The 27,922-nt window shown below is 42.4% G+C and overlaps 1 protein-coding gene across 1 annotated transcript in view; it reads right to left on the bottom strand.

Moving 5' to 3' along the window:
- RGS8 (regulator of G protein signaling 8) overlaps nucleotides 1-26,877 on the bottom strand; it is an 82,305-nt gene extending 55,428 nt beyond the window's left edge. Inside the window, exon 1 of the mRNA XM_059673369.1 lies at nucleotides 26,758-26,877. Within this exon, the coding sequence (XP_059529352.1) occupies nucleotides 26,758-26,772 (15 nt within the window). The 5' untranslated portion in view covers nucleotides 26,773-26,877. The remainder of the gene's footprint in view (nucleotides 1-26,757) is intronic.
- Between the last annotated feature and the right edge of the window lie 1,045 nt (nucleotides 26,878-27,922).

The following is a 27,922-nucleotide window of genomic DNA, read 5'->3' as shown; positions in this document are numbered from 1 at the left end:
CCCAAGGAAACAATGAATCCATTGAAAAGTCAATGAGTATAGTATAAGAGTAACTTGCTTACATAATTGTTTGTTATCCATTGCTGCGTCTCAAATTACCCTGTATGAGTTTCTTAGGGCTACTACAACAAATTACCACAAGCTAGTTAGGTTAAAACCACAGAAATGTATTCTCAGAGTCCTGGAGGCTAGAAGCCCCAAATCAAGGTATTGGCAGGGCCATGCTCCCTCTAACGGCTCCAGAGAAGAGACTTTCTTGGCCTCTTCCTAACTTCTGTGGGCTCCCAACGACCCTCCTATTTCTTGGTTTACAGCTGCATCACTCCAATTTCTGCCTCCATCGTCATAAGGCCTTCTGGCCCATGTCTCAGTGTATCTCCTCCTGTACTTATAAGGACACCAATCACTAGATCAAGGACTTATTTTACTCTAGCTTGACCTCATCTTAACCAATTACATTTGCAAAGACACTTCTTCGACCAAGAAGAGCATCTTAACCTTCCTACAGTTTCAGAATGAGCAATACCAGCTAGTCACTCAGCAGAGCCCTGAGAAGGAACACATGAAAAAGAGCTACAACGATGGGAATCAGGGTGAGTGATAGGACTGAGATTCAAGAGCTACCTCATTTGAGGGTCATTTGAGGGGAGAGGTAAGAATTGCTGGGATTTGTGGGACCCCCCCCCCAAAAAAAAACCCAAGGAATGGGAGGAAGAATCTAAAACCAACACTGGTGCTATGAGCCACCCTTTTATAGGGTTGTTTGTAAGGCTGGTATTCTCGGTACTATTCTAGAGGTATTGTGTTTTCAACTAGAGTCTATGTCTAGAATTCTGGCAGGCTCAGCCACACCATGGTGCCTGAGGTTAAGGTAATGGGACTCAATCAGCCAGGATTTCCCTAGTCACAGCAAAAGAAAGGCACATGAACTGAGCATTACAAATCAATAAAGTATAACCCATTAACATAACAAAGCATTGATGTTAACAATTCATGAGTAACTAACATTTGCACATATTTTAAAAGTTGCACTATAGAGAAGATAGTAATAAATTATGAACACTGAGGCACAAGTGAAACAGCTCTCAGCTTCCACAACTGCTATTAGCACTGCTTAAATTTCCTCTGACTCTTTAACATCTGGACTCAGTACTCCTACTCAGTGGCTTCTCGGTAGCTTGCAGTTTACAGTTCTTAGTTAATTGCAGTAGGCTGGCACTGACTGCCCTTAGGAAAGAATTTCATGTGTGCCTCTGTAATGCTAATCCCAGAAAAATCCTTAGGTTTCCAAATCTTTGTTTTAAAGGATAAGGCCCTGGGTGTTAGTAAGCTTTCTATGTAGAATGCTTATAAGCACCCTAGGTAACCCTAGGGGTAGAGTTGGGTCTACACTGCCCCCCAAGCCCGACGTTTTAACATGCCACGCCACTGAAATCTCCATTCTACCACGATCCTTCCTTCCCAGCAAAGCTAGGAAGTAATGCACCCAATGTTACGTTGCAACTATCCTCATGGTCACTGTCACAAAGTGAGCAGGAAACTGGTGATGGAACCCAGCCACAGCGCCTGTACATTCCAGCAGAGCCATGGCTTCGAGGAGCCGGATAGCCAGGCATGAGGCTTTTTGTTATCTGGGACCCTCCTGGCTGAAGCTGGCTTTTGGCTTCCTGGGCTCATGTGTCCCACTCTAGAGACGGGTTCAGCAAGAGGTGAATAACCCACTAGCTCCTCCCTCTGTGGTTCCAGTATTCCCCATTCCAGCAAGTAACGGGTTAACTTTTATTGGATGCTTATCATGTGCCAGGAAACCATCTACTAGTAAGCACTCAGTTAAGAGATTACACCTTCCTTAAGAGCACTGATTCGAGTAAGAAGGCCTGAGTTCAAATCCTGCTCTACCACTGCCTACCTGTGTGACCTTGGCCAAATTCCTTAATGTCTCTGTGCCTTAGCTTTTTCATCTGTAGAGTGAGCTAATAACAGCCATACCCTATGGGACCACTGAAAGAATTAAGTGAGGGAGCAAATAGAGGAAGCATACAGAAAAGTGCAATTTAAGTATTGGCTATTAGTGTCTGCATTGAAGACAGTTTATGATGCGTTTTGTTTTTATGATATTAAGTCTTTCTCTTCATGACATTTCAAGGAAGTAAATTTGCATTCTGCTTTTTATTCATTCTCATAAAATGTGAAGCATTTCCAAATAGAAGCTTTACTTGAAAGATTCATGACCTAAATGGAATTTAATAACTAGAGATTAAATATAGCTTTTATAGGCTAGTTTGTGTAATGTTATGAATTTTAAAACGCCAAATAAAATTCAACAAGGATTACAATTATCATCTATTCTATATTACTCTACCTTGATAATAATTAATTTAATGTTATAAATATTTGTAGGTTCAAAAAGCATAGTTTTTTTTTTACCCCAAGGTAATCTAGCTAATGTATTCTCTTATTATGCATATTAATTGACATTCTTTCTCTAGTTATTAATCTGAAAGTTCTTAGTAATTATTTTTATATACAAAATAATAGTTCTCACCATGACTGGTTTGGCTCAATGGATAGAGCATCAGCCCGAGGACTGAAGGGTGCCAGGTTCGATTCCAGTCAAGGGCACATGCCCGGGTTGCAGGCTCGATCCCCAGTGGGGAGCATGCAGGAGGCAACCGATCAATGATTCTCTCTCATCATTGGTGTTTCTATCTCTCTCCCTCTCCCTTCCTCTCCGAAATTAATAATATATATATAAATATTCTAAAATGATAGTTCTCATAATTCTAATAATTATTGCAGAATTTTACTCTAGCAGAAATATATGTTTATTTATATTTCATTTAACTGAGAGATTTAAATGAATAAAACAATAAAAGAGAGATTTTTCTACTTCAAGTTACATCTACTAGTAGATTAAATGTACCTACTTTGAATATTCCAGTATCCTAATACTCCTATGTTAACAACAAATTCAAATAATGTGTTCATTTAACAGATATTGTTACACTGATACTTTACGATGGCAGGTAAATTATTACACAATCACTACTTATATTCAAGTTCAGAGATGTCAGAAATAATATTCAAGTAAGCATTCTATTGGGGCTTCAAAAACTAAGCCTGAACCAAACCCACGTAGCATCTTCTGGCTAAATACCAAAGCCAAAGCCAAGGTTCAGTATGTCTCTAATATATTAGAATAGTGTGTAGGCATGAAGGATGATAGTTTAAAAAATAAAGACATGGGGAAATGCTCATGATAGCATCAGGGTACATAATAAAACAGATATTTAATTATGTAAATAATATGATCCAAATCATTTCCAGGTGAACTCTTTATCCTGAAGAATGGAGACCTCTCTAGCTTGCACAAGTAAAAAATGTCTGGCATAAAGATGAACACTGAGTGATACGAAAATGTCAATGAAATCCAAGAGCCAAAACTTAATGGAGCTCAAAAATACAGGAAGAAAAAAACTAGAATAAGTGGAAGTATGTTAAAATACTCATCTAATATGGCAGGAAATCAAGAGGCAGTGTCTAAAGTTGATGAGACCAGAAAAGATTTTAAGGATATTCTTTAAAGGTTCAACAAAGGAAATCAACAGAAGAACTAACACTAACTGAATTAAAAATTAGAAGGGCAAGAAGATGAGGACAGTGTAATAGTCCCTTTTGGTTGGTGGTACTCAATAGATATATCCTAAAATAATCAATCAAACATTATCAGGACAGCCCTGGCCAGAGTGGCTCAATTGGATGAGGCACCAAAAAGTCATTGGTTGGATTCCTGGTAAGGGCACAAGCCTGGGTTTTGGGCTTGATTCCCAGTAGGGGGTGTGCAGGAGGCAGCCAACCCATTTTTCTCTCTTTCTAAGTCAATAAAAAAAATATTTTGCCGAAACCGGTTTGGCTCAGTAGATAGAGCGTCGGCCTGCGGACTGAAAGGTCCCGGGTTCGATTCCGGGCAAGGGCATGTACCCGGGTTGCGGGCACATCCCCAGTAGGAGATGTGTAGGAGGCAGCTGATCGATGTTTCTCTCTCATCGATGTTTCTAACTCTCTATCTCTCTCCCTTCCTCTCTGTAAAAAATCAATAAAATATATATTTTAAAAAAATATTTTAAAAAATTAGCAGGACAAATGTACTATTAGAAATAGAAAGTAACTACCCAGAACACTAAACAGGGTCACTTAAGCATGATCGCCTCTGGCAGGTGGAAATGGGGTAAGGCAGACACTGTTACTTCTTTTATAAGGCTTTCTACCCAATCTCTTAAAATTCAAGGTTCATGTATTACCTGGACAGAAAACTTAAAATAAAATGGCTGATTGCATGAGAAACATTTTCCCACCTAGGACGTTTATGTCTGCATGGATGGCCAAGATGTTGACTTGTGTGTGACTTCATCTCTCTTCGCCTCAGAGCACCTTGAGAGGAACAGCAGTAGTCATGAGCTGGTGAGGTCCTGACAGAATTTTTCCAGGGGGCAGAACTTCCGGCCACATCCATCCAGTGTGCTCCCTTCCACTAGCGATGCTAATCTTGATTACGGCAACAGTGGGAAACTTCCACTTTTATTTAAACCTCACATGCTTTCTCCAAAGACAGTGCAGCGAAATTGTGTCTCATTTACATTTCGTAACTCCCTCAGACACATAACAATTCATTATTCTATAAAAAGGTGCATTATTCTGTACATGTGAATAGCTGTAAGGACATTAAAAAATATAATGTCCTTCCTTGCCCCATAAGTGAAACCCTGATAAAGCTATATTAACATACTGATTAGTACTTTTTGCACATTAAATTTTTTATTTAGATTTAATACCATTTCCAGATTTTGTTTAATGAACATTTAATTCAGCAAGCTATGAAATAATAGGTAATTAAAGCTCTACAAGAACACATATTGACATGTAGTTTAAAAGACGATGAAAGGTGCCTTGTGGTTGCAGTGAGTTTATAATTTAAACACAAAGAAAAATGTTAAGGTTGCCAATCAAATATTCATCAAAAGAAAGAATGCATGGAGTATCGCACATCCTCAGGGCACTCAAGCAAAAGAGATACTAAAAATAACATAGAAGCAGGTTTGGCAGACCTTGTTTAGGCAAAATTCCAAACACATCCAAAAGGAGCTGATTATTTTTAAAATGTTTTTCTAGCTGAAAGCAAGGACAACAACATATAAGGATCAAGTTTGGAAAAGAAGGTGGGGACAATAAGCCAATGGGCAAGAAGTCTGAATTTCATTTCCCAATCCTTTCTTTTCACATCTTTTCTTAACTTGAGCTGTCCTACAACATCAACCTGAGATGGATCCCAGGTCCCTCTTGCTGTTCCTAAGAAATTCACTCTCTCTGTTGTGTAGGGACTTAATGAGTTATCGCTTCTAGGGGGCGTTACATCTTTTTAAAAATATTTTTATTTAATTCAGAGAGGAAAGGAGAGGGAGAGAGAGATAGAAACATCAATGATGAGAGAGAACCATCGATCGGCTGCCTCCTGCAAGCCCCCTACTGGGGACTGAGCCCACAACCTGGGCATGCGCCCTTCACTCCCCAGGCTGACGCTCCATCCACTGAGCCAAACCAGCTAGGGCAAGGGGGCGTTACATTTTTAAAAGAGCCCATACCACGCAGTAGTGAAGTTTTAAATATGTATACTCTATCACACCAATAGGTAATCATCTTTCCTTGCAAAGAGTTTGGCCAGGTTAAATAAAGAAAGAAAGTGCTTGAGTCCTTCCAGCAACTTCACCCCCTACCTTGCAGGGAAAGGTCAGTAGATCTCAAATTTTAACATGCTTGAGAATTTTCTGGAATGTTACAACTGAGCAGCCCCATCCCCTGAAATTCTGAGATGCTGATTCGTCCCCAGAAAGCTGTGCTTTTAACCAGAACGATAAGTGATTGTAACCCATCCTCTGACCCATATTTAAAAACGACTGCATTCATTGCATTAAGACTGAAGGGATAGAGAAAGTTCCACTTCTCTCTGCTGCAGGGAAACCCACCAGGGCAGGTTTTGCTCCGGATGATGTCAAGGATGAGCCAGGGTTCAAGGTAGGGAGGAGAGTAATGAAGGGAGACTCAGGCAGATGTACCTCCAGAACCAGGTGTTCATCGACTGTGTCCAATCAAATGAGGGCCACATGCAGACTAACAGGGGCCCTGAAGCCAACAGTCTCCTGTTTAACGGCATGGCCAAAACAAAAGACACAGTCTGGATGCCAAATTCTTTTTGGCTGCAGATTTGAGTAAACAGAAAGTAGGTCAGTCACAATATGATCTGATTCTCCCCACTCATGGGTGGGTATTGACTGGCTGGAAGCCAAAGAGCTCCTCATCCTGTGATGGCTATGACTTTGGATGCCTAGTGTGTGGTATCTGCAGCTTTATGGAGGGCAACCATCCCACCAGAGAAGAGGGTAATACCTGCCAGTTAACGAGATTGGAAGACTCTCATCAATAAGCCACAGGAAAAATCAACGAAGGAATCTTGGGCTTATTACAAACATATTTTCAATAGACACCCACATCTGTCTTTGACTTTGTAGTTGATCCAAATACTTTCCCGTGCACTTTTATGTTGTCTCATTATAAGGCATGGTTTTATAAGAATCAGGCTTGACCAAGACAATCTTCCTATAATAGAATCTAATATTAACTAAGGAGGTAAGGGAATTGACCTAAATACCCAAGTTAGGCACCGAAGAGTTATTGCTTTGCATTGTCAGTGCTTGGAGGACGATGGGAGGCCCAGAGTCAATGATTACTTAGGGTCAAATAAATAAAAGGTCAGGATTTAGTGCAAGCTAAACTTAACCTTTTCTAAGGCAGTGCTGTCCATAGAAATATGTGAGCGATTACTATGCTACTTGAGCCATATATGCAGTTTTAAATTTTCTAGTAGCCACATTAAAACAGGTTTTTTAAAAAAAACAAAACAGATGAAATTAATGTGTATAGTTTATTTTTGCACAATATAGCCAAAATGTTATCATTTTTATACTCAATATTTTCAAACTATTAATATTTTATGCTTTCTTTTGTTATACCAAGCTGTTAAAATTCAGTGTATATTTTAGGCTGACAGCACGTCTCAATTTAGACTCTTAGCCCCATTTCAAGTGCTCAATAGCCCCATGTGGCTAGTGGCTGCCATACAGGGCACCACAGCACTTATTGAATATATTGTATGATGAATCAAATTTTCAAAAACAACAAATTATTTTAACAAGTATCGTGTTGCATTGATTATAGAGTATTAAAAGCATCTGTAACTAAAGAAAAGCCAGTGCCATATTCTTTTTTTTAAAAAAAAAAAATTGTTTCCAAATTAAGAAAAGATAACCATTAGCTAATTTTTGTGGTGGAATGCTTCATTCCAACAGAATGTGAAGACAAATGCTTTGGGATAAATGGATCATTTCTAACTTGGGGAAAAAAATGAAAGTCCTGACAGAAAAATTTAATGGGATCAGGGTGAGAGAGCAGGAAGGAAGGGAAGAAGGAAGGAAGGAAGGAAGGAAGGAAGGAAGGAAGGAAGGAGGGGGAGGGAGGGAGGGAGGGAGGGAGGGAGGGAGGGGCAAGTTCCATGCCTGTGACACAGAGGACCCAATGGGAGGAGGGGAGGGCATATCATCTCCATTATATTATTTTATTGATGAGATTACTTATCTTTAGAGAGAAAGATGGAGAGAGAGAAAGAGAGGGAGGGAGAGAGATTTGTTGTTCTAGTTATTTATGCATTCATTGGTTGATTCTTGTATGTGCACTCACCTGGAATTGAACCCAAAACCTTAGCATATCAGGAAAATGCTCTAAACAACTGAGCTACCTGGCCAGGGCCTCCATTGCCATTGTTACCAAGATCCAGTCCTGATCTTGAATAAGTTTATGCCTCTACACAGCCTATTGCACCAGTTTGAAATTATTTATTGCCCTGGCCCTCTTTTCTGTGTTCACAGGAGACACATCTGAAGGCTCTTCTGCTCATTCTGAGCAGCTTCCTGATTGATACTGGTCACCGGGGTTGCCCCCACAAAAGCAGGGGCAGTGACCTACAAAGGGCCTTTGTACCCAAATGCCTCCTCCACTTTTCTGTTTGAAACATTAAAAATAGTTCATGTAGACTGCTGAACCTCAGAGAGAAGGCAGGGTAGGGTGGGTGGGAAGAGATCAACCAATGAACTTGTATGCATACATTCATAACCCGTGGACACAGACAATAGGGTGGGAGGGACAAGTGAGGGCTGAAAGAGGTTAATGAGGGGAAAAGGAGGACCTATGTAATACTTTCAACAATAAAGATTTTTTTTTAAAAGAACATAATCTAGAAACACACACACACACAGAAATAGTTCATGTAAAATATGGAATCAAGAAACAAAGTAATAAAGAAATCAAGACTAAATTGTTTTAGCTGGAGTCAGTGACACATTTATTGATGGAGACAGAGGATGCAATCACTTAATAAGGGTAAACTAATAAAGGACCTGGAAACCCAGTCTGAGTCTGGGATGCAGCTCAGAGACAAATGACGGGGTCATTAAGGTAGCCCGGGGCAGAATGAAGAGGCTGTAACTTCACCCGGAAGGCCGGGGAGACCGTTTCAGAAGCATTTTGTGGGGCCAGAGGTTGAAGGTCAATGGTAAGGACATTAAACAATGTGGAAGCTAGAGAATTAAGGGGACATTCTCTCTCCTCCATGGAAGGTGTGATCTGCAGTTTCATCCCTGAACTTGATATGCATTTCAGCTCTGGCGTCTCCTCGTCCCTGGTAGATGGAGTCACACCAGGTCATCTCACGGGTCCCTTCGAGCTGACAGAGCAGCTGCCCTTGTGAAAATGGATGATGCCCCCGCACGTCCGCTGGGCGATGCTCAGCTTTCAGATGAACAATGAAATACGCTGGTCACCGTCAGCTGCTATTTTGCTTCACATTCTGTTCTGTCTTTAGTGTCAGCGTGCTGCCCCTCATTTAGGGAGAGAATCAGTGCTTAAGAAGGGGGAGAAAAAGAACCTGAATGATGGCTTTCCAAGGTCTCCTGCAGTCAAGTGAGACAATTTGCCTTCCCCCTAAGCTGACAGTGAGAGTTCCTGGGGCATCTGACCTTGAGAGGAAGGTGTTTTGGATGGGGTAGCAAAGCACCCGCAGTCACACACTCACACACACTCACACGTTCTCTGGAATGTGTAAGGAATTAAGGTTCCTTTTTCAAGGAGAGAGAGCAAAGAACAAGTCAAGCTGTTCATTCCTTCTCCAAGGTGGTTTGCATTTACAGGCTTTTTATTTGTGTCGGGGATTACTATGCCTGGGAGAAGGAGGTGCTGAGGATTTCCGTGTTATCTCCATGTTTTTGGGAGAAAAACATAAGCCTTCCTCCATCCGCTGAGCGGGGATCTCAGCAGCCCTGCTTCATGTGCTTAGGCACTGCTCCTTCCTTTCGCCCTCCTCCTCTGCCTCCTGGTGCCTCCCTTCCAGTTCCCCAGCCCGGGGGGCAGCCAAGCACAGGCCACTCCCCAGAAGCCCCTGCAGGCACCAGCAGTTACCTGGCAACAGTGACAATCATGCTAACAGGAGACAAAACAGCCTTGGAGACCAGAGAGAGCCGATCCTTCCAGAATCTACAAGAAGGAAAGGGCAGGGAGGCAAATAGCTCTTTTTATCAATGGCCTTTCATCTCCGTTCATACTGTTCTCCCGAATCCCCAACCCTCAATTCCTATCATCATCTGGTAAAAATAGCCTCCCATCAGAGTTTAATACCAGACAGAGAAATTAATAGGAAATAGTGTACTTGGAGAGACTCAGTAAGTAACCCCCCTCGTTACCTCCAGGGCAGAACGAACGCTCAGGAGTTAATCAACCCTAGTCTCTATCTGTGCACATGTTGTTTTCCAATCCAAGGATGTATTTTGACCACCTAATGTGTCCTTCCATAATGATCTATACTGAGAAGCACTGACAAGCAATCATCTCACGTCTTGCCCCCTTTGCCACAATTTCACAGGAAGTATTTCATGTCTTGCCCCCCTCGCCATAATTTCACAGGAAGTATTTCACGTCTTGCCCCCCTCGCCACAATTTCACAGGAAGTGGCACTGGAGAGGGGGCCATACGCATCCTAGCTAATGACACCTGGCATTTACTGAATCCTTACTCTTGTCCGTTCTGGATCCTTGTCAGTTCTAGGTGCTGCTCTGAGCACTATACAGACATGTTTAACTTTCCAAACAGTCCTATGAGATCAATAATAGTATCACCTCCATTTTACAGATGAGAAAACTGAGGCTCAGGGGGACTGATTGTCAAGAGCAGGACCAGGATCTGAACTCCCTTCAGGATGTGAACTAATGTTCTTAAACGACTTTGTTATGTACATAAAAGGTGAGAGATCTTAGCAAATCCTGAGAGGGAGCCTCGCTGGTAAGGCAGAAATGAAAATTACCAAACTATAGGCGTCAGTGGATAAAAGTTAATTGTACTAAAGTCACCAAATACAATATGCTAAGAAAAATGTTCTCCTCGTTAGAGAGGGATTGTGTAATCACGAGGGAGGCTGATTAATCCTTTTCAGCAAATTCTGCAGAACTACGAAAATACCCACAGACCTTGGGGCATGTAAATGTCAACCTGCCGGGAAGATGACCCTTGAGGACCCTGTCATCCTCATCACTCTGATTCGAAGGGAAAGGCAACGTGGCCAATGTGAGTCAGCGCAAACAGAATGACATCTGGGGTGAAATGACCAGAACTTAAGTCCTGGCTTGGCTGTTCAGTCTCTTGGTGACCTCAAAGAAGTCACTTCCACAAACATTTATTGTGTTTATGTCTTGCAACAAGTACTTATTTAGGAGCTGCGGAAATAAGAATTAGCAGACATCACCCATGTTCTGAAGTGAGTCATGGGCTCACGGAAGACGCAGAATTGTGGGCGATGTCCCATATTTTCCCTACCTGTAGATAGAGAAGACTAATAGCAACTTCTTCTGTTGTGAGCGTCACACAAGATAATGACTGAGAAAAGGACTGATGAACTGCATAGTATGTCCTACAAAGTTAATGGTGATTATTACTGCGAAAAATGAGCTCTTAAAATAATGCCAGGCATTGCTGTGGTTATTCCCTACATGACCTGGTCCCTGCCAACCTCTCCAACTTTATCTCCCACTAGCTCCCTGCCCCTCTTCTTAGTCATACAGGCCAAAAATACGCCTGCCTTAGGGTCTTTGCACTGCCTGGAATGTACTTATCCCAATTATCTGGATGGCTCATTCTTTCATATAATTCAGAACTCTGGTTAAAAAAAAAAATGTAGAGAGGTCCTCCCTATTCACCTCATCTAAAATAGAGGGCATGTGAACATGCATAGATACACACATATACATGATGCACACAATACACACACATATATAGACAGATGTGCTATATACTCAATACATTCATACATATACATACACATACACAAACATACACACACACGCACACGCATACACACAATCATTCCCTATTTCCTTATCTTGTTTCGTTTTTCTTAAGTGTACTATTTCTTCCTAAAATTATGTTTTTACATTCTTACTATTGTGTATTATCTGACTCCCCCATTAGCATGCAGGCTCTGTGAGGGCAGGAACTCGTCCTGTTCAACATGCTATATTCAGTGCCCAGAACAATTCCTCACTCTGTATTTATTGATACATAATTCACATGCCATACAATTCACCTACTGAAAGTGTAAAAGTCAATGGTTTTTAGTGTATTCATAGAGTTGTGCAACCATTGCCACTGTCAATTGTAGGACATTTTTATCACCTCTAAAAGAAACCCATAACCATTAGCAGCCATTCATTCCCCCCAGCCCTCCCCAAGTACCTACATTCTCCTACTACTAATCTACTGTTTCCATAGATTTGCCTATTCTGGGCATTTCATAGAAATAGAATCAGCCCTGTCAGTGTGGTTTAGTGGTTGAGTGTTGACCCAAGAACCAAGAGGTCACGGGTTCATTTCTTGGTCAGGACACATGCCTGGGTTGCAGGCTTGATTGCCAGTGGGGGGTGTGTAGGAGGCAGCCCATCAATGATGTTTCTCTCTTATTGATGTGTCTCTCTATTCCTCTCCCTTCCTCTCTGTCTAAAAATCAATAAAATATATATATATATTTAAAAACCTTCTCCTTTAAAAAATAAAGATGAAAATATTTTTTAAAAAATATAATTATACAATATGTGTTCTTTTGAACATTAAATTTTGATAAATTAAAAACGTTAAATCCAGTTGTTTGCCATACCTTCCAGATATGAGAAGCACCTCAGAAAGCTTCCTTCCATGAGTTTTGAGCAATCTAATATCCAATCTAGGAAACAGAGGATTAGTCTGGCAAAAATCTCATTTATTTATGGTACACTTGTGTTTGCTTGGTTTTTAATAGTGACATTTTGACAGGAGTTGAATGAAAGCTGCCCTTTGCACCATCAACAGAAAAAAAAGAGAGAGAGTTGACAGCAAGTAAGTACTTGAAATGAAATTCTGAAGGGCCTGTTTATTTATTTAAGGGACCAACTGTTTCCAAACACTCTGAATTACAAATGATTTAATTCTAATCTAAGCAGAGGCCAGCAAGCCTGGTGCTCTGATATGTTGATTACAAATCATTCTGTATTCATTAAAGCAGGGCCCCGACCAGGCAACTTCGGTGGTCATAATTCCATGTATTTCATAATTGACTTCACCAACCCAAATGGCTTTCCCCTTGAGTTATTTTAAATGAGTGAGGTTTTAGTGCATCAATATATTCTTCTCCAACATGCATCGCTAAACTGTTTCTCCTATTTGATTCACAAAGAACAACCACGTCAGCATCTAAATCAAACCATGAACTACGTTCTTGGAATTGGAATTGCACTATTGGGTAGAAGCTCCTGCCCGAGGCTGGAACCCCTGGCGAAGCTTCCCTGGCATGAATGCATCCCAGTGATCTGCAGCACAACATTGCCCAAAGCTGCCTCTGCCATTCCAAACAGCTTCAATGTTAGAGTGTTGTTCTTTATGGTAAACTCCCCAAGTAACCCCTTTTAAAGATTTTTTTCCCCACATGACTGTCTCCTTCATCTATGTCCTTTTAGTACACTTCTAACCCCCAGGGCACAAAAGGGAAGCCTACGTTTTCCAGGCCAGGACAAGTAAGGCCCTCAGATAACTGAGCAAGCTCCTCTCTGAAAATTCTTCCCTGAGCTAAGCCACCCGCAGGCCGTCTTACTAAACTGGTCTGTGTATTCATAGAGCTGTGCAACCATTGCCACTGTCAAACCCTCTCGGTGCTGCTCAGGTGCTGCTCACGCACACGACTGCCACCACCCCACCCCCCACTACCACCTTTCTGATCACCCACCATCACAGCAATTCACTGCCGTCTCTCCGAACAAATCTGAAATATGGGCATGTAATTGTGAACCTGCCCAATGAAAAGGAGGCTATCCAGACCTCCTGTTACTTGCTAACATAGCCTCTTAAATGCAAACACAATGTGTATGAATTATTGAGAGTATACAGATAAATCCATCCATGTTTAGTGACTGCTGTGGGCTTTTCACTTGCCTTTGTGGGTCAAGGACTGCCTTGAGCTAAAATGAGCAGATCCCATTTAAACAAAGGGCAATATCCATTCAGGAGCTCTGACCTGTGTGTCCTATCTTTAGACACAAGTAATTTTGACTGAAGTTGTCATGAACTGAATGGAGAGGGCCAGAGCTGTTGCAGCAGCTGTGAGAACAAAAGCAATAATACCAAGCTTCTTGTATCCATTTAATTTGGAGCTTTCCCAAGGAGAAAAAAAGTAAATTTCAGTGTGCTTGCCATTTAAAGATGCCACTCCGAGAAGCTCTGTGTTTTCACAAGTCCTCCCTGTGGTTAATCAGTGCTATGAGATAAGAAGAACAGACAGCCTATTCTTGTCAGAGACACTATCTTAATGAGAACATTGCAGTTCGAGGTCTAATCTGTTTGCATCCTATACATTCAAGCACAATCACAAGTCCATCCAGAAGAGGACCCATTTGGAGGCTTGAGTCCCAACAACTGCGGCTACTCCTTAATTTCCAACCTGGGAGACACCGCTGGCCCAAGCGTGAAACAAGCAGCTCCTTCCCAATAGACAGCAGCACGCAGGAGAGAAAGAAGGCGTTGAAAGTTAGTCCAAGCAATATGTAAACCACAGCCCCACCATTTCTGATGAATGACTTTGAGGAAATGACTTAACCACCCTTAGTCTATTCCTTTATCCGTAGATGGATACCTACCTCAAAAGGTTGTTGTAAGGCCTCATGGATGATAATATACAGAAAGTGTAGTAAACAGGCCCAGGCACATAGTAGGTGCTCATTAGTGACTAATAGACAAATTACAGGTCAGACATTTGATTGGTGAATGTAGAATTACAACAAAGGGCGTGGATATGTTTAAGGGTGCTTTCTCTCAGGCTATGAGAGGCTAATGAATTCCCCCCTTTCTGCTCTATCTAAAGACCAGTCAGCTAGAGTGGCCTGCCCTCTTCCCTGGACGACAATAAAGACATAGCGACACTTCCCAAATTTTATATTTTCAGGCTCTGTGCAGACAACACCCTTCCCTGGCATTTTCATTGTAACACGACCCCCTTTTTTAAAATACATTTTTATTGATTTCAGAGAGGAAGGGAGAGGGAGAGAGAGTAGAGACATCAATAATGAGAGAGAATCATTGATCGGCTGCCTCCTGCACACCCCCTCGAGGCCGCAACCCACACATGTGCCCTTGACTGGAATCAAACTTGGCACCCTTCAGTCCACAGGTCGACGCTCTATCCACTGAACCAAACCAGCTAGAGCACCACCCTTTTGACATCAACAGGACTTTCAGATCCCTCCTTTTACACATGGTTTTTCTTTCTTTATAATCAATAGGAAGACACTTAAGCCCAACAGCAAACTATTTCTTATATCTAAGGTGGATTGCTTCAGAAGGTTATATATATATTTTAAATTCAGTCATACAAGGTAACACTTTTCCCTTGGGGTATCCTGTTCTTCCACCAAACTCATCTGTCTGAGAATTTCTCTAACTGTGGACTGATAGCCCCCCCCCCCGCTCCCCCCCCGCAAATCCACCATCATTCAATAAATGTAGAGTTTTCAGTTTTATCATTCAACACAAAAGCACAGAATGCCTTTGTGCTTATAAAATAGATGAAGAAGCACACTATCTAGCTTTTAAGTCCGAGCTTATCTTCTCTAATTCTTGCCCAACCATTCTAGGTCATTAAACCTACAGATGAGAAAAGTAAGACCCAGAGAGATCCAACTTGCCTAATGTCACACAGAGACAAGACCTCCAAGCCAATACTCCCTCCACTCCACCCTGCCTCCTGCCATGACAGGAGGGTCTGGGCTGAGCCACCTGATTGGACATTCTTGAGGGATTACCTTGCATCCTTGGCAACCATAGGAGTTAAGCACATCAATCAGGCATTTTCTGGGATGGCCAGTGATTCAAGGGCCTGACCTGGAATATCATCAGCAGGTGGTTCCTCTCAGGAGTAGCCTTTCCTGGCATGAGCAGACTGCCCTTCCTGGGGATGTTTGGTCACATGGGACCTTGGCAGCTTTGTCTCCTTCCCCCTCTTTCCTCCTTTTGTGCATCTGCAGAAGGGGAACTGACTGTGCAGCAAGTGACTAAAGAAAGATGCTAAAGCTAGAACTGGGGACAATCCAAGTTGGTGGCCACTGAATCATGAGGAGATTCTATGCTGTCACTTGTTCTTCTATCACGCTCCAGTGACTCTGTTGTTTAAACCTTGTGGCAAGACACCTGGAAACTATTTATCATTTTTACGAAGGACTCATTCACTGGGTGAAAATGTTCATTGACCATCACTCCATTACCTAAGAACCAGATTGCTGTAAGTTCAATGCGGTGCTGATTCAGTCTTCCCATCACTGAAGCAACATTCTTCTGGAATAGCTATTCATGCCCCAGCACCACTGGGACACCCCTCAGATCCTCTTTGAAGTGTTCAAGCCCCAGAGAGGCAGCCTGATCTGATGAGAATTTCACTGGATGTGGGTCCGAGGAGAGTGTGTCTGAAGGCCAGCCAACCACCTTGGGATCTTGCCTTCCAGCTTAAGTGCTACCTCCCTCTTAACCTCAAACTTATTTCAGGACAAACTTCCTCAGATCAAGAGTATCACAGGCCACATCAGCTCTGGAACCGTCCACTGCCAGCTGCAGCAGAAAGAGGCTTGGAGAGACAAGTTGGTAGCTGAATATTTGTTGACACATGCTTCAGACTTGCCAATGGCCTGACCTGAAAACTCAGGCTCCTGCATGGCTTCTCTGTGCCTCAGTTTCCCCAACCAAAAGCAAGGATATTTACCCCAGGTTGAAATGGGGTAAATAAATGATAAAGTGCTGGATACCCCGCATGAAGCCAGTAGAGGGGCAAAACTGTGAGCTTATCTATACAGTGACAAAGTCTTCTGGTTAGTTCTCCCGCACCGCCTCCTTCAGAGGGCCTGAGGTCTTAGCGAAAAGAACGCTCACCAGGAGGAAAACAAGCTTGCTTCCTCCCTCCTCCCAGGTACACCAGGCGGCGGTAGCTGATAAAATGCTTGTGGAGGACTCTGATCTCCTGGGAGATCAATGCTATATGAATAGAAAGTGTTCTTACATTGCAAAACACTGGAGAATGGCTTCCCCAGAAGTCATCACGATCAGGCAAAGAATAGATGAAATAATTTCATTTCCTTTCTTCTGATAGCTGGCTAAAAGTTTCTCAGTCATTTAAGGAGGATTTAATCCACTAGTGGACTGTCCCCATTCGAGGACTGCAAGGCTAAAGTTAGTACTGACCTAAACACGACAACCACAAGGGGGAACAGACCACAGTTTCTCTGCTGCAAACTGGTCATCTGCCAGTTGGCACACCTTTCCTTTCTCAGAGTTTGGGGGACACAGTTTTCCACCAGGGTTTCTCCTTAGAAATGCCTTCAAGCCGGGACAGGCTTAGGAAAAACTCCCCACTGGCCCTTCTCCCACCCCTGATTTTCACTGCCTTTCAAGGGACCTACTGCCCTCCCTGGCACAGTGCCTTGCTCTCGGAGGTTGGTCATTATTACCCCAGTTATATCGTAACCCCTGGAAGGACCTATTTAAAAAAAACAAAAAACAATTTTAAGTCTCTGAAGAAGAGTTTTTCCAGGGGTTCAGGAAGCAATTTGAGGCTGGTGGTCCCATTCTTTTCAATTCAAATGGCTCCATAAAAGTAGCTTTCAAGTGCAGCCTTCAATATTTGTCCATTTCTGAAGGCTACACCTGTATGGTCCAGAGAGAAAGGACCAAGAGAGCAAACACATGGCATGAGGATTAACTGATAGAATTGGGAAATTTCACTTAGAGAAGGAATATCTCAAGGAGATGCATAGGTGCTTTCAAATATGCGGGTGTGTATTACTATATTGGTTGTTATGGTAACAAACAACAGAAACGCATTCAAGCTTGCTCAAGTAAACTGGGATGGTTACAGGGCTTCTAAGGGGCTTCAAGGAAAACCAGGAGATGGAGCCATAGGAGGCCTGGGCCTCCTGGAGAAATGGGTGGGACTGTGGTATTGAATTTGAGGGGGTCTAGAAACTACAGTAGCAGAAGCTCAAGTGCCTTTTTATAGAAAAGTCGCCATTAACATGACTCATCTACAGGCTGCCCATCTGCTTCCTCCTCTAACAACCAGCAAATTCTTTCCAAGTTGCTTCATTTAAATACCATTGAGAATCCCAGTGTCTTGGCTTACGTTTTTTACTGACTTGGTTTTTTTAGACCAGTTTAAGGTTCACAGCTTGAGAGAAAGGTATAGAGATTCCCCATATGCCCTCAGCCCCCACATTATATTGCCTCCCCCATTATCAACATTCCAGACCAGAGTGGTACATTTATTACAATCTATGAACCTACATTGACACACCATTATTACCCATGAGGGTAGGGGGAGAGGAAGGGTCCTAATCTATCAACCATAGAGATCCATTAGTGTTCACTTGTGGTGGTGTATGTTCTATGGGTTTGGACAAATGTATAATGACATATATTCATTGTATGGTATCATACAGGGTATTTTCACTGCCCTAAAATGTCTCTGTGTTCTGCCTATTCACCTCTCCTCCCCCACCTCCAACCCCTGGTGACCACTGACCTTTTCACTATCGCCATAGTTTTTATCTTTTCTAGAATGTCATGTAGTAGGAATCATACAGTATGTAACCTTTTCAGATTGACTTCTTTCACTTAGTAATATGCATTTACGTTTCCTCCATGTCTTTTCGTGGCTTTAGAGTTCATTTATTTTTAGTGCTGAGTAATATTCCATTGTCTGGATGTACCATACTGAAGGACATCTTGGTTGCTTCCAAGTTTGGGCAGTTATGAATAAAACTGCTATAAACACCCATGTGCAGGTTTTAGTGTGGACATAAGTTTTCCACTCCTTGGGATAAATGCCAAGAAGCAAGATTGCTGGATCATATGGCAAGAGAGTATTTAATTTTGTAAGAAATCACCAAACTGTTTTTCCACAGTGGCTGTACCATTTTGCATTCCCACCCCCAATGAATGGGGTTCCTGTTGCTCCACATCCTCACCAGCATTTGGTGATGTCAATGTTCTGGATTTTGGCCATTTTAGTAAGAATTTCATTGCTCTAATTTGCATTTCCCCAATGACATCTGATGTGGAGCATTTTTTCATTGCTCCAATATGTGGGTTTAAAAGCACAAGCTTCAGAGCCTGGTTTTGACCCCTAGCTCGGCCCCTCCCTACTTGTGTGACCTTGAGCAAGGAACTTGATCTCCTCAAGGGTAAATTTCCTCATCCATAACGTAAAAACCATTTTTAACTCCTAAAATTGTTGAAGGGTTACATGAGGTAATGAATGTAACAGCACTTTGCATATTGCCAAATAGAGTCATTATTATTACTATCATCATTTTTATTATTATAACTCAATATCTCGTGGTTAATGGCAGAACCATGGCTTCCACATCAGGCTGACTTCCGACCCAATGATTTTCAAACTACCACGTAGTGAATCTATGTCAGATTGTGTTTTCAATTTAACTCAAGAAAACATTAACCACTTATTTAATATTCCTGCCAAAATTGCATAATCTGACTCTAATCCTAATGGAACAGAGGACAAAACCCCTTCTAAAAAAAATAACTGGCCTAAATTCTTCCAAGCTGTCCATGTCATGAAAATCAAAGGAAAGCCAGAAAATTATTCCAGATGCCTGATTCTGAATTGGATCCTGGACCAGACAGAAAGCATTGCTATAAAAAGACATTACGGGAACAATTGAAAAAATGTAAGATCTGTAACTAGATAACAGCATGTCATTGTTAAATAGCCTGAGTGAATATTCTCCTTAGAAAATATATACTGAAATGAATAAAATGATATAATTAAAAGGCAAAAGAAAAAGAAAATATATACTGAAGTATTTAAGGACAAAGAAGCATGATCTGAAACATGTCAATGGTTCAGAAAAACATTATGTAATATGTAAATCTACAATATATAAAAAACATAAATATGTAGAATACGTGTTTGGCATAAGTTCCAGGTAATTATCTACTTGGGATTCTCTTCTGTGAATGACCTGTGATTTCTTATTGTCCTTTATTGAATGAGGCCTACCACAAAAACTGGTGATTTTTTAAATATTCTCTTTCTCACACACCAGAGAGAACACAATGCTCATTATCCATCTGCAAATGAATTTTCACAAGTTATATAGAAGATTTTACAATAGTGCCTACTAAATTTTATTTATATATATATAAGGAAAGAGAGAGAAAGAAAAAGAGAGGGAGAGAAAATGATAAAATTAATTTGACAAAAATACTAAAAGTACTCACTACATGTAAGGCACTATGTATGATATTAACACCTGATATTACATAGGACTTTACAGTTTATGACGCTTTCACATGGCTTCTATTTTATTTGCTTCTCACTGAATTCTCAGTGAAGTGCAATGAAACCATGTCTTATGAAGATAGGGTGAGGGAGAGGTGTCTAAACCAGCGGTCACCAACCTTTTATGGACCACCGGGTGGCGACTGCTGGTCTATCAACCAGGAAGGCAAAAAATCATAAGTTTTTTGTATCATGTTATCTTATAAACACAAAGGCTTAGGCCTTAGTCTGGGGCCAGATCATGACAACGATATCGCTCTTTAATTGCTCTACTCACTTGGAGTGTACAGGCTGAGAGAGGCAAGATCCTCATACCGTGAGACACACAGGAACCGAGACCCACTGAGGAAACAGAGGTCTGAGTCTCCCATCGCACACTCCCTCCAGACCTGATGCTCACTCCTTGTGGGAGCATCCCATAGAGTTGCCCACCGTGTTTAACATCCCTCTCTCCCTCAGGGTCCTGGTTTGATTCTGCCGAGTACGTGTTGTTGAATTGGAGACGGTAATATGGGCATACAATGGGACTAGCTAGGACAGCGTGCAGCAGCCCATTGATAGTGGCTCTGAGTCTCCTCTCACCTATTTCCAGGTGCCCTCAATGCTTCAGAGGCTGGAAGCAAAACACCACCTTCCCCCAGTTCTAGTTAGGAGACTGGATATGACTAAGTCCCACCAATTAGATGTCCTCACAAGAGGTTTGGAGGGAGAAGTGGGGTGGGAGCTGTCTTCCTGCTGCTTTGGGGTTTTCTGTCAGCAGAGATGTTAGTGATTTCAGTGTCCAGTCTCCATCTTCATGGATGTTGAGAGGTGGATGGGCAATGGAGGTCACCAGACTCCACATTCCACGATCTAGACAATTTGGAGAGAAGTAGCAGTGTCCACTCTTAATGCTGTCTCTCTGACCTCTAGATCTATGCCACTGTGTCGGGAAAGCCAATGGTCCCAGCCTCTGCTCTTCCTAATGGGAGCAGAGGTCATCATTTCCCTCGTGGGTGAGTTCTTACAAAGCTCTGGGATTCATTCTGGAGGCCCAGCCTAGAGCCCACTCCTCCTAACTCTTCCACCAATTTTGGAAGCACCCAATCTCCTATGTTAATTCCTTTTCTACTTAAAATAGCTGGAGTAGTTTCTGCTTCCTGGATTGAACCCTAGCTGATTTTTCACTGTTTCCCAGATACAGAGAGACAGGCTACAAGAGGTAAAGATGGTGCAGCGCTTAAATGACGTTCTCACACAATCAAACGCAATAGCTGGGGGTTAGTGCACCTGGTCCATGGGCACAAAGCAGACTTTGGGCATCTAGAATATCTTTCTGTCTTAGATTACCTCGTCTTACATCAGAGATGGCTCCTCTCACAAACTACAGACGGGCGCCTCAAACTGACTGAGCTCAACAAATAAGTATTCAAATTATTATCCCACAGCTCCTCTTCAGGGAATTAAAGCAAATTTCCCTTTGTTATCAGTTCATGTTTTACTTCCTACGGCAAGGAAGAGGGATGAACAGAAATGACAAGGATGAAGAAAACTCTCCAGACTCAACAATGATGAGTAGGTTCAGAAAACAGCAGGAAATGTAACAAGGAGCAGGGGCTTAGAACCCTGGTACCCATAAACAAATACAGCCTCTGCTTACTCCTGAGAAGACAAAAAGAGAAAAGATAGGTTGATAACAGAGAGAGTTAACATGTATCCAACACACAGGGCTCTTCCTCAATTTTCACAACAAATTTAAGAGGCAAGTACTATTATTATCACCACATCCTGGGTGTGGGGACTAAGGCTCTGGGGAGGTGAAGCCACCATTCAAGGTCATAGCTATTAAGTATCCAAACCCAGGTGGAGGAACACACATCCTAACCCAGGCTTCGTCAATGCCAAAGTCTGTTCCTTTAACCACCTGCAAAATAATGCAGCTCTCCACAAGGTGAGAGATTGCCAATATTTTTCCACTCCCCAAAATAGTGTTTTCTAAGCTGAAAGAGACAACCATGGATTAAACCCAGCAGCCCTCATTAATCAGTTTCTTGAATAAAAAATAAAACAGCAGGTTCCAGCATTTTTATTCTTAGCTGCCTTCCTGGGAGAAAGAGAAAGGAAATTAGCATCAGGACCCAAGATGATGAATTCAAATCCATCTTTCCTGCCTCCATAGCCAGCTACCCCTGAACTCCCACCCCCAGAGCCCTTCACCAGTTCCACGACACCAGAACTCCTCGCCTCACTCCTGAACCCACATAGGATTTTCCAGGACCAGGAATAACCATTTATTTCTCCACGATGAGTGACTGCCATTGAACTGTGCTTCCCTAAAATGAGCTACTAGAGGCCCAGTGCACGACATTCATGCACTTGGGGGAGTGGTGTCCCTCAGCCCGGCCTGTGCCCTCTTGCAGTCCGGGACCCCTTGCTCCTTACCGCCTGCCAGCTCGCTGCTCCTTAGCGCTCCCTTGGAGGCAGGAGAGGCTCCTGCAACCACCTCCATTGAGCTCACCAGCCGTGAGCCCAGCTTCTGGCTGAGCAGCGCTCCCCCTGTGGGAGCGCACGGACCACCAGGGGCCAGCTCCTGCGTTGAGCGTCTGCTCCCTGGTGGCCAGTGTGTGTCATTGCGACCAGTTGTTGGGTCGATTTGCATATTAGGATTTTATTATATAGGATGAGTTTTCCCTTAACAACAACTGGCTAAAATTCTCGGGTTGGAATAACAATGGCTCTGCCATTGGAGCCTTCTCACCCCCTCATTTGCCCCCTTTGCACCTCTGGTCCAGGTGCTCCTGCTGCTCTTGGTTACAGCTCCAAGGTTCTGACATTCCTCCCTGCCACCATACAGACGCCCAGAGATTCGCTCATAACCGACACCCAAGCCTTCACGGCTCACTGTTGCAAAAAGAATTTCGGAATCTCTGGGAGTTATAATCTCCCCCCATTTTTCTTTTCTGCTGATAAGTTCCAGAGAGCAGTAGGGATAGCAGTAAGACATCTATCATCTGTGGGGCTGACAAGCAGTTGGCGTGACCTTCTCAGCCAATATAACTGCACGCTGATTTTAATCATGGTCTGTTTATCAGGCTTCCAGAAATATTACCCTGATGCATCTTCCTATTCCTTCTCTGTGCTGAATGCTCTAAGGAAAGCTTTCTGAGTCTCACTATCTACACCCCAGGGAGGAGGAAATTTATAACTAACTCCCGGCTACAACCGTATATTCTGGGGGAAGATACAAAGAACTCGTATTTCATTTGCCAAGGCCACTAGATAACACTTGAACCTTGAAAGGAAGCCAATTTTAAGCTAAAATCTGAGGACACGAAGGTATTTGCAAATGTTAGCAAAATCTGTGCCACATAAAGGTCCCATCTTGCTGAATTTCACCCAATAATGTTTATTGAGTATGTCCACAGTTTCTAAGTTGACTCTTTTTTTAAAAAATATATTTTATTGATTTTTTACAGAGAGGAAGGGAGAGAGATAGAGAGCCAGAAACATCGATGAGAGAGAAACATCAATCAGCTGCCTCCTGCACACCCCCTACTGGGGATATGCCCGCAACCCAGGCACACGCCCTTGACCAGAATCGAACCTGGGACCCTTCAGTCCGCAGGCCGACGCTCTATCCACTGAGCCAAACCGGTTTCGGCTCTAAGTTGACTCTTAGATTACCAATAAGGCTAGTCATACCTTTGTGTCCTGAGATTTATATCCACTGTCTGCTTGTACAAAAATGTGCAAAGGATTTATTACCTTCATAATTAGTTCTGATTCAATGTCACTGCTATAACAATGTCACTCTCACTCACGTGCATTCTAACATGCTTTCCTGGGGGAGAAGGGTGGAGTGAAAGGGGTGGCATTATGCATTATGCATCATGCTGGTGTTGTCCCCAGGAATGCATCCCAGCAATGCATATCAGCTGACATATGTTTCTGTGGACAAAAGGCCTGTCTCACTCTGACTTGATTCGTTTGTGGTTTGCACCCCTAACCATGCTATTACAGTGCCTCTGACAGAAGGAGGTGACGTGGCACAGCAGGTGCTGGACTAAGACTGTCTGGGATGAAAATCAGATCGGCCAGCTCCTTCAGCTATGTCATATGGAGCAAGTTTCCAAATCCTTCCATTCTCTCATCTGGGGATAATAATATTATTACTTCCAGGGATTATTGTGAGGATGGGATGTACTAATAATTTTAAGGTGCTTAGCACATTGCTTGTCACAGGGTAAGCTCTATTGATGTCAACTGTCATTACTGGCTTTTATTACAGTAGACACTTGGAAGATGCTGAATGAGTAAATAAATGACCCATCCTCAGGTGTATGAAGAACAGAAAATCACCCAAGGAATATGGAATTGGCCAGGTTATCTTCCATTTAAGTGCTTTTCTGGGCCACATACTGCCACACTTGGTTCTTGCTTCTGAAGCCCATACATTCGGGGACCTGTCACATATCCTGAAGTGGTGGTGAGGTACCACAGGGAGTACACTGTCACTTGGTGATCAACAGCCAACATAGGCAAAAACTTCAGCCATGGCCAGGATTATACACTCTGTGGTTATGCCAAAGAATTTTCTTCCAGAAATACTAACTGCCTTCTGTGGGAATCGATCTTGAAATGTTGGCCTCAAGTAGCATTAGAATAAATCAATTTCAAGAATAAAGAGAAATCAAGAAATGTGTATTCTTCTACTGGGGATGTATTTAAAGTAACCCTCAGCCACCAACCCAGCAGGTGACTAGTCGGACAGCAGCCGTGTAAAACACTGACAATTTAAGAAAGGGTGTTGATAAATTCTTCTCCAAATAGTCTCTAGAAAAACTTCTGTGATGAAAGAGAAATGAGGCATGTATGATCAATAGCTCTCTGGGGCTCTCGCCCCAAAATTCAAAGAAAAAAATCACAGACACGTCATATTTTCCCACATCGTTGGGCCTTTGCCAATGCTGTTCTCTGAGCTTGGAATGTTCCTCCACACCCCCCATTCTGTCCCCACTCACCCTCACAATCCCAAGCCAATCATAATGGCATAGTACAGAGGTTAGTTTCACGGGTTCAAACCCCAGCTCCACATTTTCCCCAGCTAGTTGACACAAGGTAGGTTACCTAACTTCTCTGTGACTCAAGTTTCTATGGAGATGATAATTGTACCAACCTTGTAGGGCTTGGGGAAAAGTACATAGGTTAATATTAGAATAGGTTAATATTAGCATCGTTCATGAAACATAGTAAGCACTACAGAATTAGTTACATTATTGTCCTAAATCCTAGCCCCAGCTTTAGATCCTTGGGGAGGTCCTTTCATTCCCCTGGGCAGAATGCTTGCACTTGTCTCTACTATAGTAAGTACCACATTCAATTGCAACCCCTGGTGTGTGTGTGTGTGTGTGTGTGTGTGTCTGCCTTGCCACAGTGCAAAAATATAAGGAATGCAAACATCATCATTTTAACCTGAGAGTCTTCGGGCCTTAAACAGAGCCATGAACATGACAGAAGCCCAATCAATATTTGTTTAACATATGAATGCATTAATTAAATGCTATTTAGGCTTTTCAAGCTTCCCATCAGTCAGTATTTTCTCTTCTTTGCATGAAACCATTGAATAATTGCTGTTGCTATGGCTGCTTCTAAAGTCAAATGAGGTAAGGTTTTGAACTATCTCCGAGTTTGTACAATAATCATCGGAATCATAAGAATTCATTATCAGCACCATTAACGGAGTGCATTACTGTTATCACTGAGCCGACAGAATGACTGGGCCCTGCATGTTATCTCTCAATATGAGCCTTCAAGTTCCCTTGGACAGATTCTCAAGAACTGCACTCCTCCAGCATTGCTGGGATGTGCGACATGTCACAGTTCTGAATTGTTAGTCACAGTCAGTCTGCAAGTGGAGAAGGGCCGTGGCAGGAATGTGATCCAAGAGACACTAAAAATAGAAAGTCCATCGAAGGCCAAGGGAACTTCCCTTGTAAAAGTGAGAAAGTGATGATGAAACAAGCAGCTTCCTGGCAATGAAGAGATAACATCCTGTCTGAGATGGATTTTAAGAGAGGAACCAGGGACCAGGGGAGGCTCTGGCCACCTTGGGAAGACAGCGTGGAGCAGGGGGGAAGCACCAGGTTAGAAATCAAGTTAATCAAATCTTTGTCTTCTTTTTTTAATTAAAATTTTTTATTCTAATCCTCACCCAAAGATACGTTTTTAATTGATTTTAGAGAAAGGAAGGGAGAGAGAGAGAAACATTGATTGGTTGCCTCCCAGACGCACCCTGACTAGGGATCGACCCTACAATCTGGGTAAGTGCCCTGCCTGGGAATCGAGCCCCGCAACCTTTTGGTTTACAGGACAGCGTTCCAACCAACTGAGCCATACCAGCCAGGGCAAATTAATCAAATCTTAATTCTTCCATTTGATGAACTGACTTTCTCCTCTTGAAAATGGAAAATCAAATGATGAAAATTGCAGAGCATCCTATAAATGTAAGAAATTATTCAATACTCACAGAAAGGGCCCCCACTCTGAACAGTGGCCTCTCCATCTTCTTCACTCTAGGTGTGAAAGAGATGTATCTGCCTCTTTCACTTAAATTAGCACATTTTAAAGAAGTTCACCAGGACACTGGGCATGGAAATTTTCGTGGGGTATAATTTTTATTCGAAATCTGCCTTATTTTGGCCACCATAGCTTTGCAATATATGAAACCATACCATGCAATTCATGGCTATGTGGACTTTTCTTACCTTAGGAGCAAACATTTCCTAGTAAGATGCCAACTGACAGTGGTGAGCTTCCGGAGCGGGCTGCCTCTAGCTGGCCAGAGCGGATTTTGCACATCGCTTCCCACCTCCATGTTCCATAACCTTGGCAATTGACAAGTGATATAAATTAGGATTTTTCTCTCCCAAAGATGGCTTACCAGCACACATTCCACTGAACCCCAAAGGACCTAAGATTCCCCCAGCCATCGCGCTCTATTCCAAATACTGCAGAAAGGAAACCACATACATAAATACAAGATGGAGGACATTACCGAGAAGCAACACTGTGAGGACAGAAAAAAAGAAAAACCCTGGTGTATCAACTGCACATTCCCACCACATGAGGTTCTGGCAATGAAGTGCCTTGGTTTTTAAAAATATTTTTATTTTTTTTAACATGTTTTTATTAATTTTTTTTTTTTAGAGAGAGAGAGGGATAAAGAAATAGAAACATCAATGAGAGAGAAACATCATTGATCGGCTGCCTCCTGCATGCCCCCTACTGGGGATCAAATCGACAATCTGGGCATGTGCCCTGACGGGGAATTGAACCCATCACCTCTTGGTTCCTGGGTCAATGCTCAACCACTGAACCACACCAGCTGGGCTAAATATGGTTTTATTGATTTTTGAGAGAGAAAGAAAGGGAGGGAGGAAGATAGAAACATCAATGAGAAACATCAACATCAATCAGCTGCCTCCTGCAGGCCATTAGGCCTGCAACCCGGGCATGTGTCCTGACCGGGAATCAAACTGGTGACCTCTGGGTGCAGGTCAATGCTCAACCACTGAGCAACACTGGCCGGCCTTGGGTTTTGTTTTTTTAAAAACTGAGAGTAATTGTAATATGTCAGGGAGTTTTGAATCAGCTTTATTTGGAGCCTCAAATGAATATATCCAAATTTCATATTACTGCTAGAATTCAAAGATCTCAATTGCACATTGAGGGTAATATAATAATGGAATAGACAACTTGTCAAAATAGATGATCTGTCATTTATCCCAGTAAGCTAATGTAGTGCTGCCTTTGTAACCATTCAATACATAATGGTCAAATGAATGAACAGTCTTCGTTTCCTCTCACATGTTTTATCTATTCTCTTCAAGTGTAAATGGATTGTCCTTTTTCTTCTGGAACTCCAAACAT

This window comes from Myotis daubentonii, chromosome 18 (genome assembly GCF_963259705.1).
Source record: "Myotis daubentonii chromosome 18, mMyoDau2.1, whole genome shotgun sequence".
NCBI classification, from domain to species: Eukaryota; Metazoa; Chordata; class Mammalia; order Chiroptera; family Vespertilionidae; genus Myotis; species Myotis daubentonii.
Note: the sequence above shows the minus strand (reverse complement) of the source record. Positions and strands in the feature narration are given on the sequence as shown.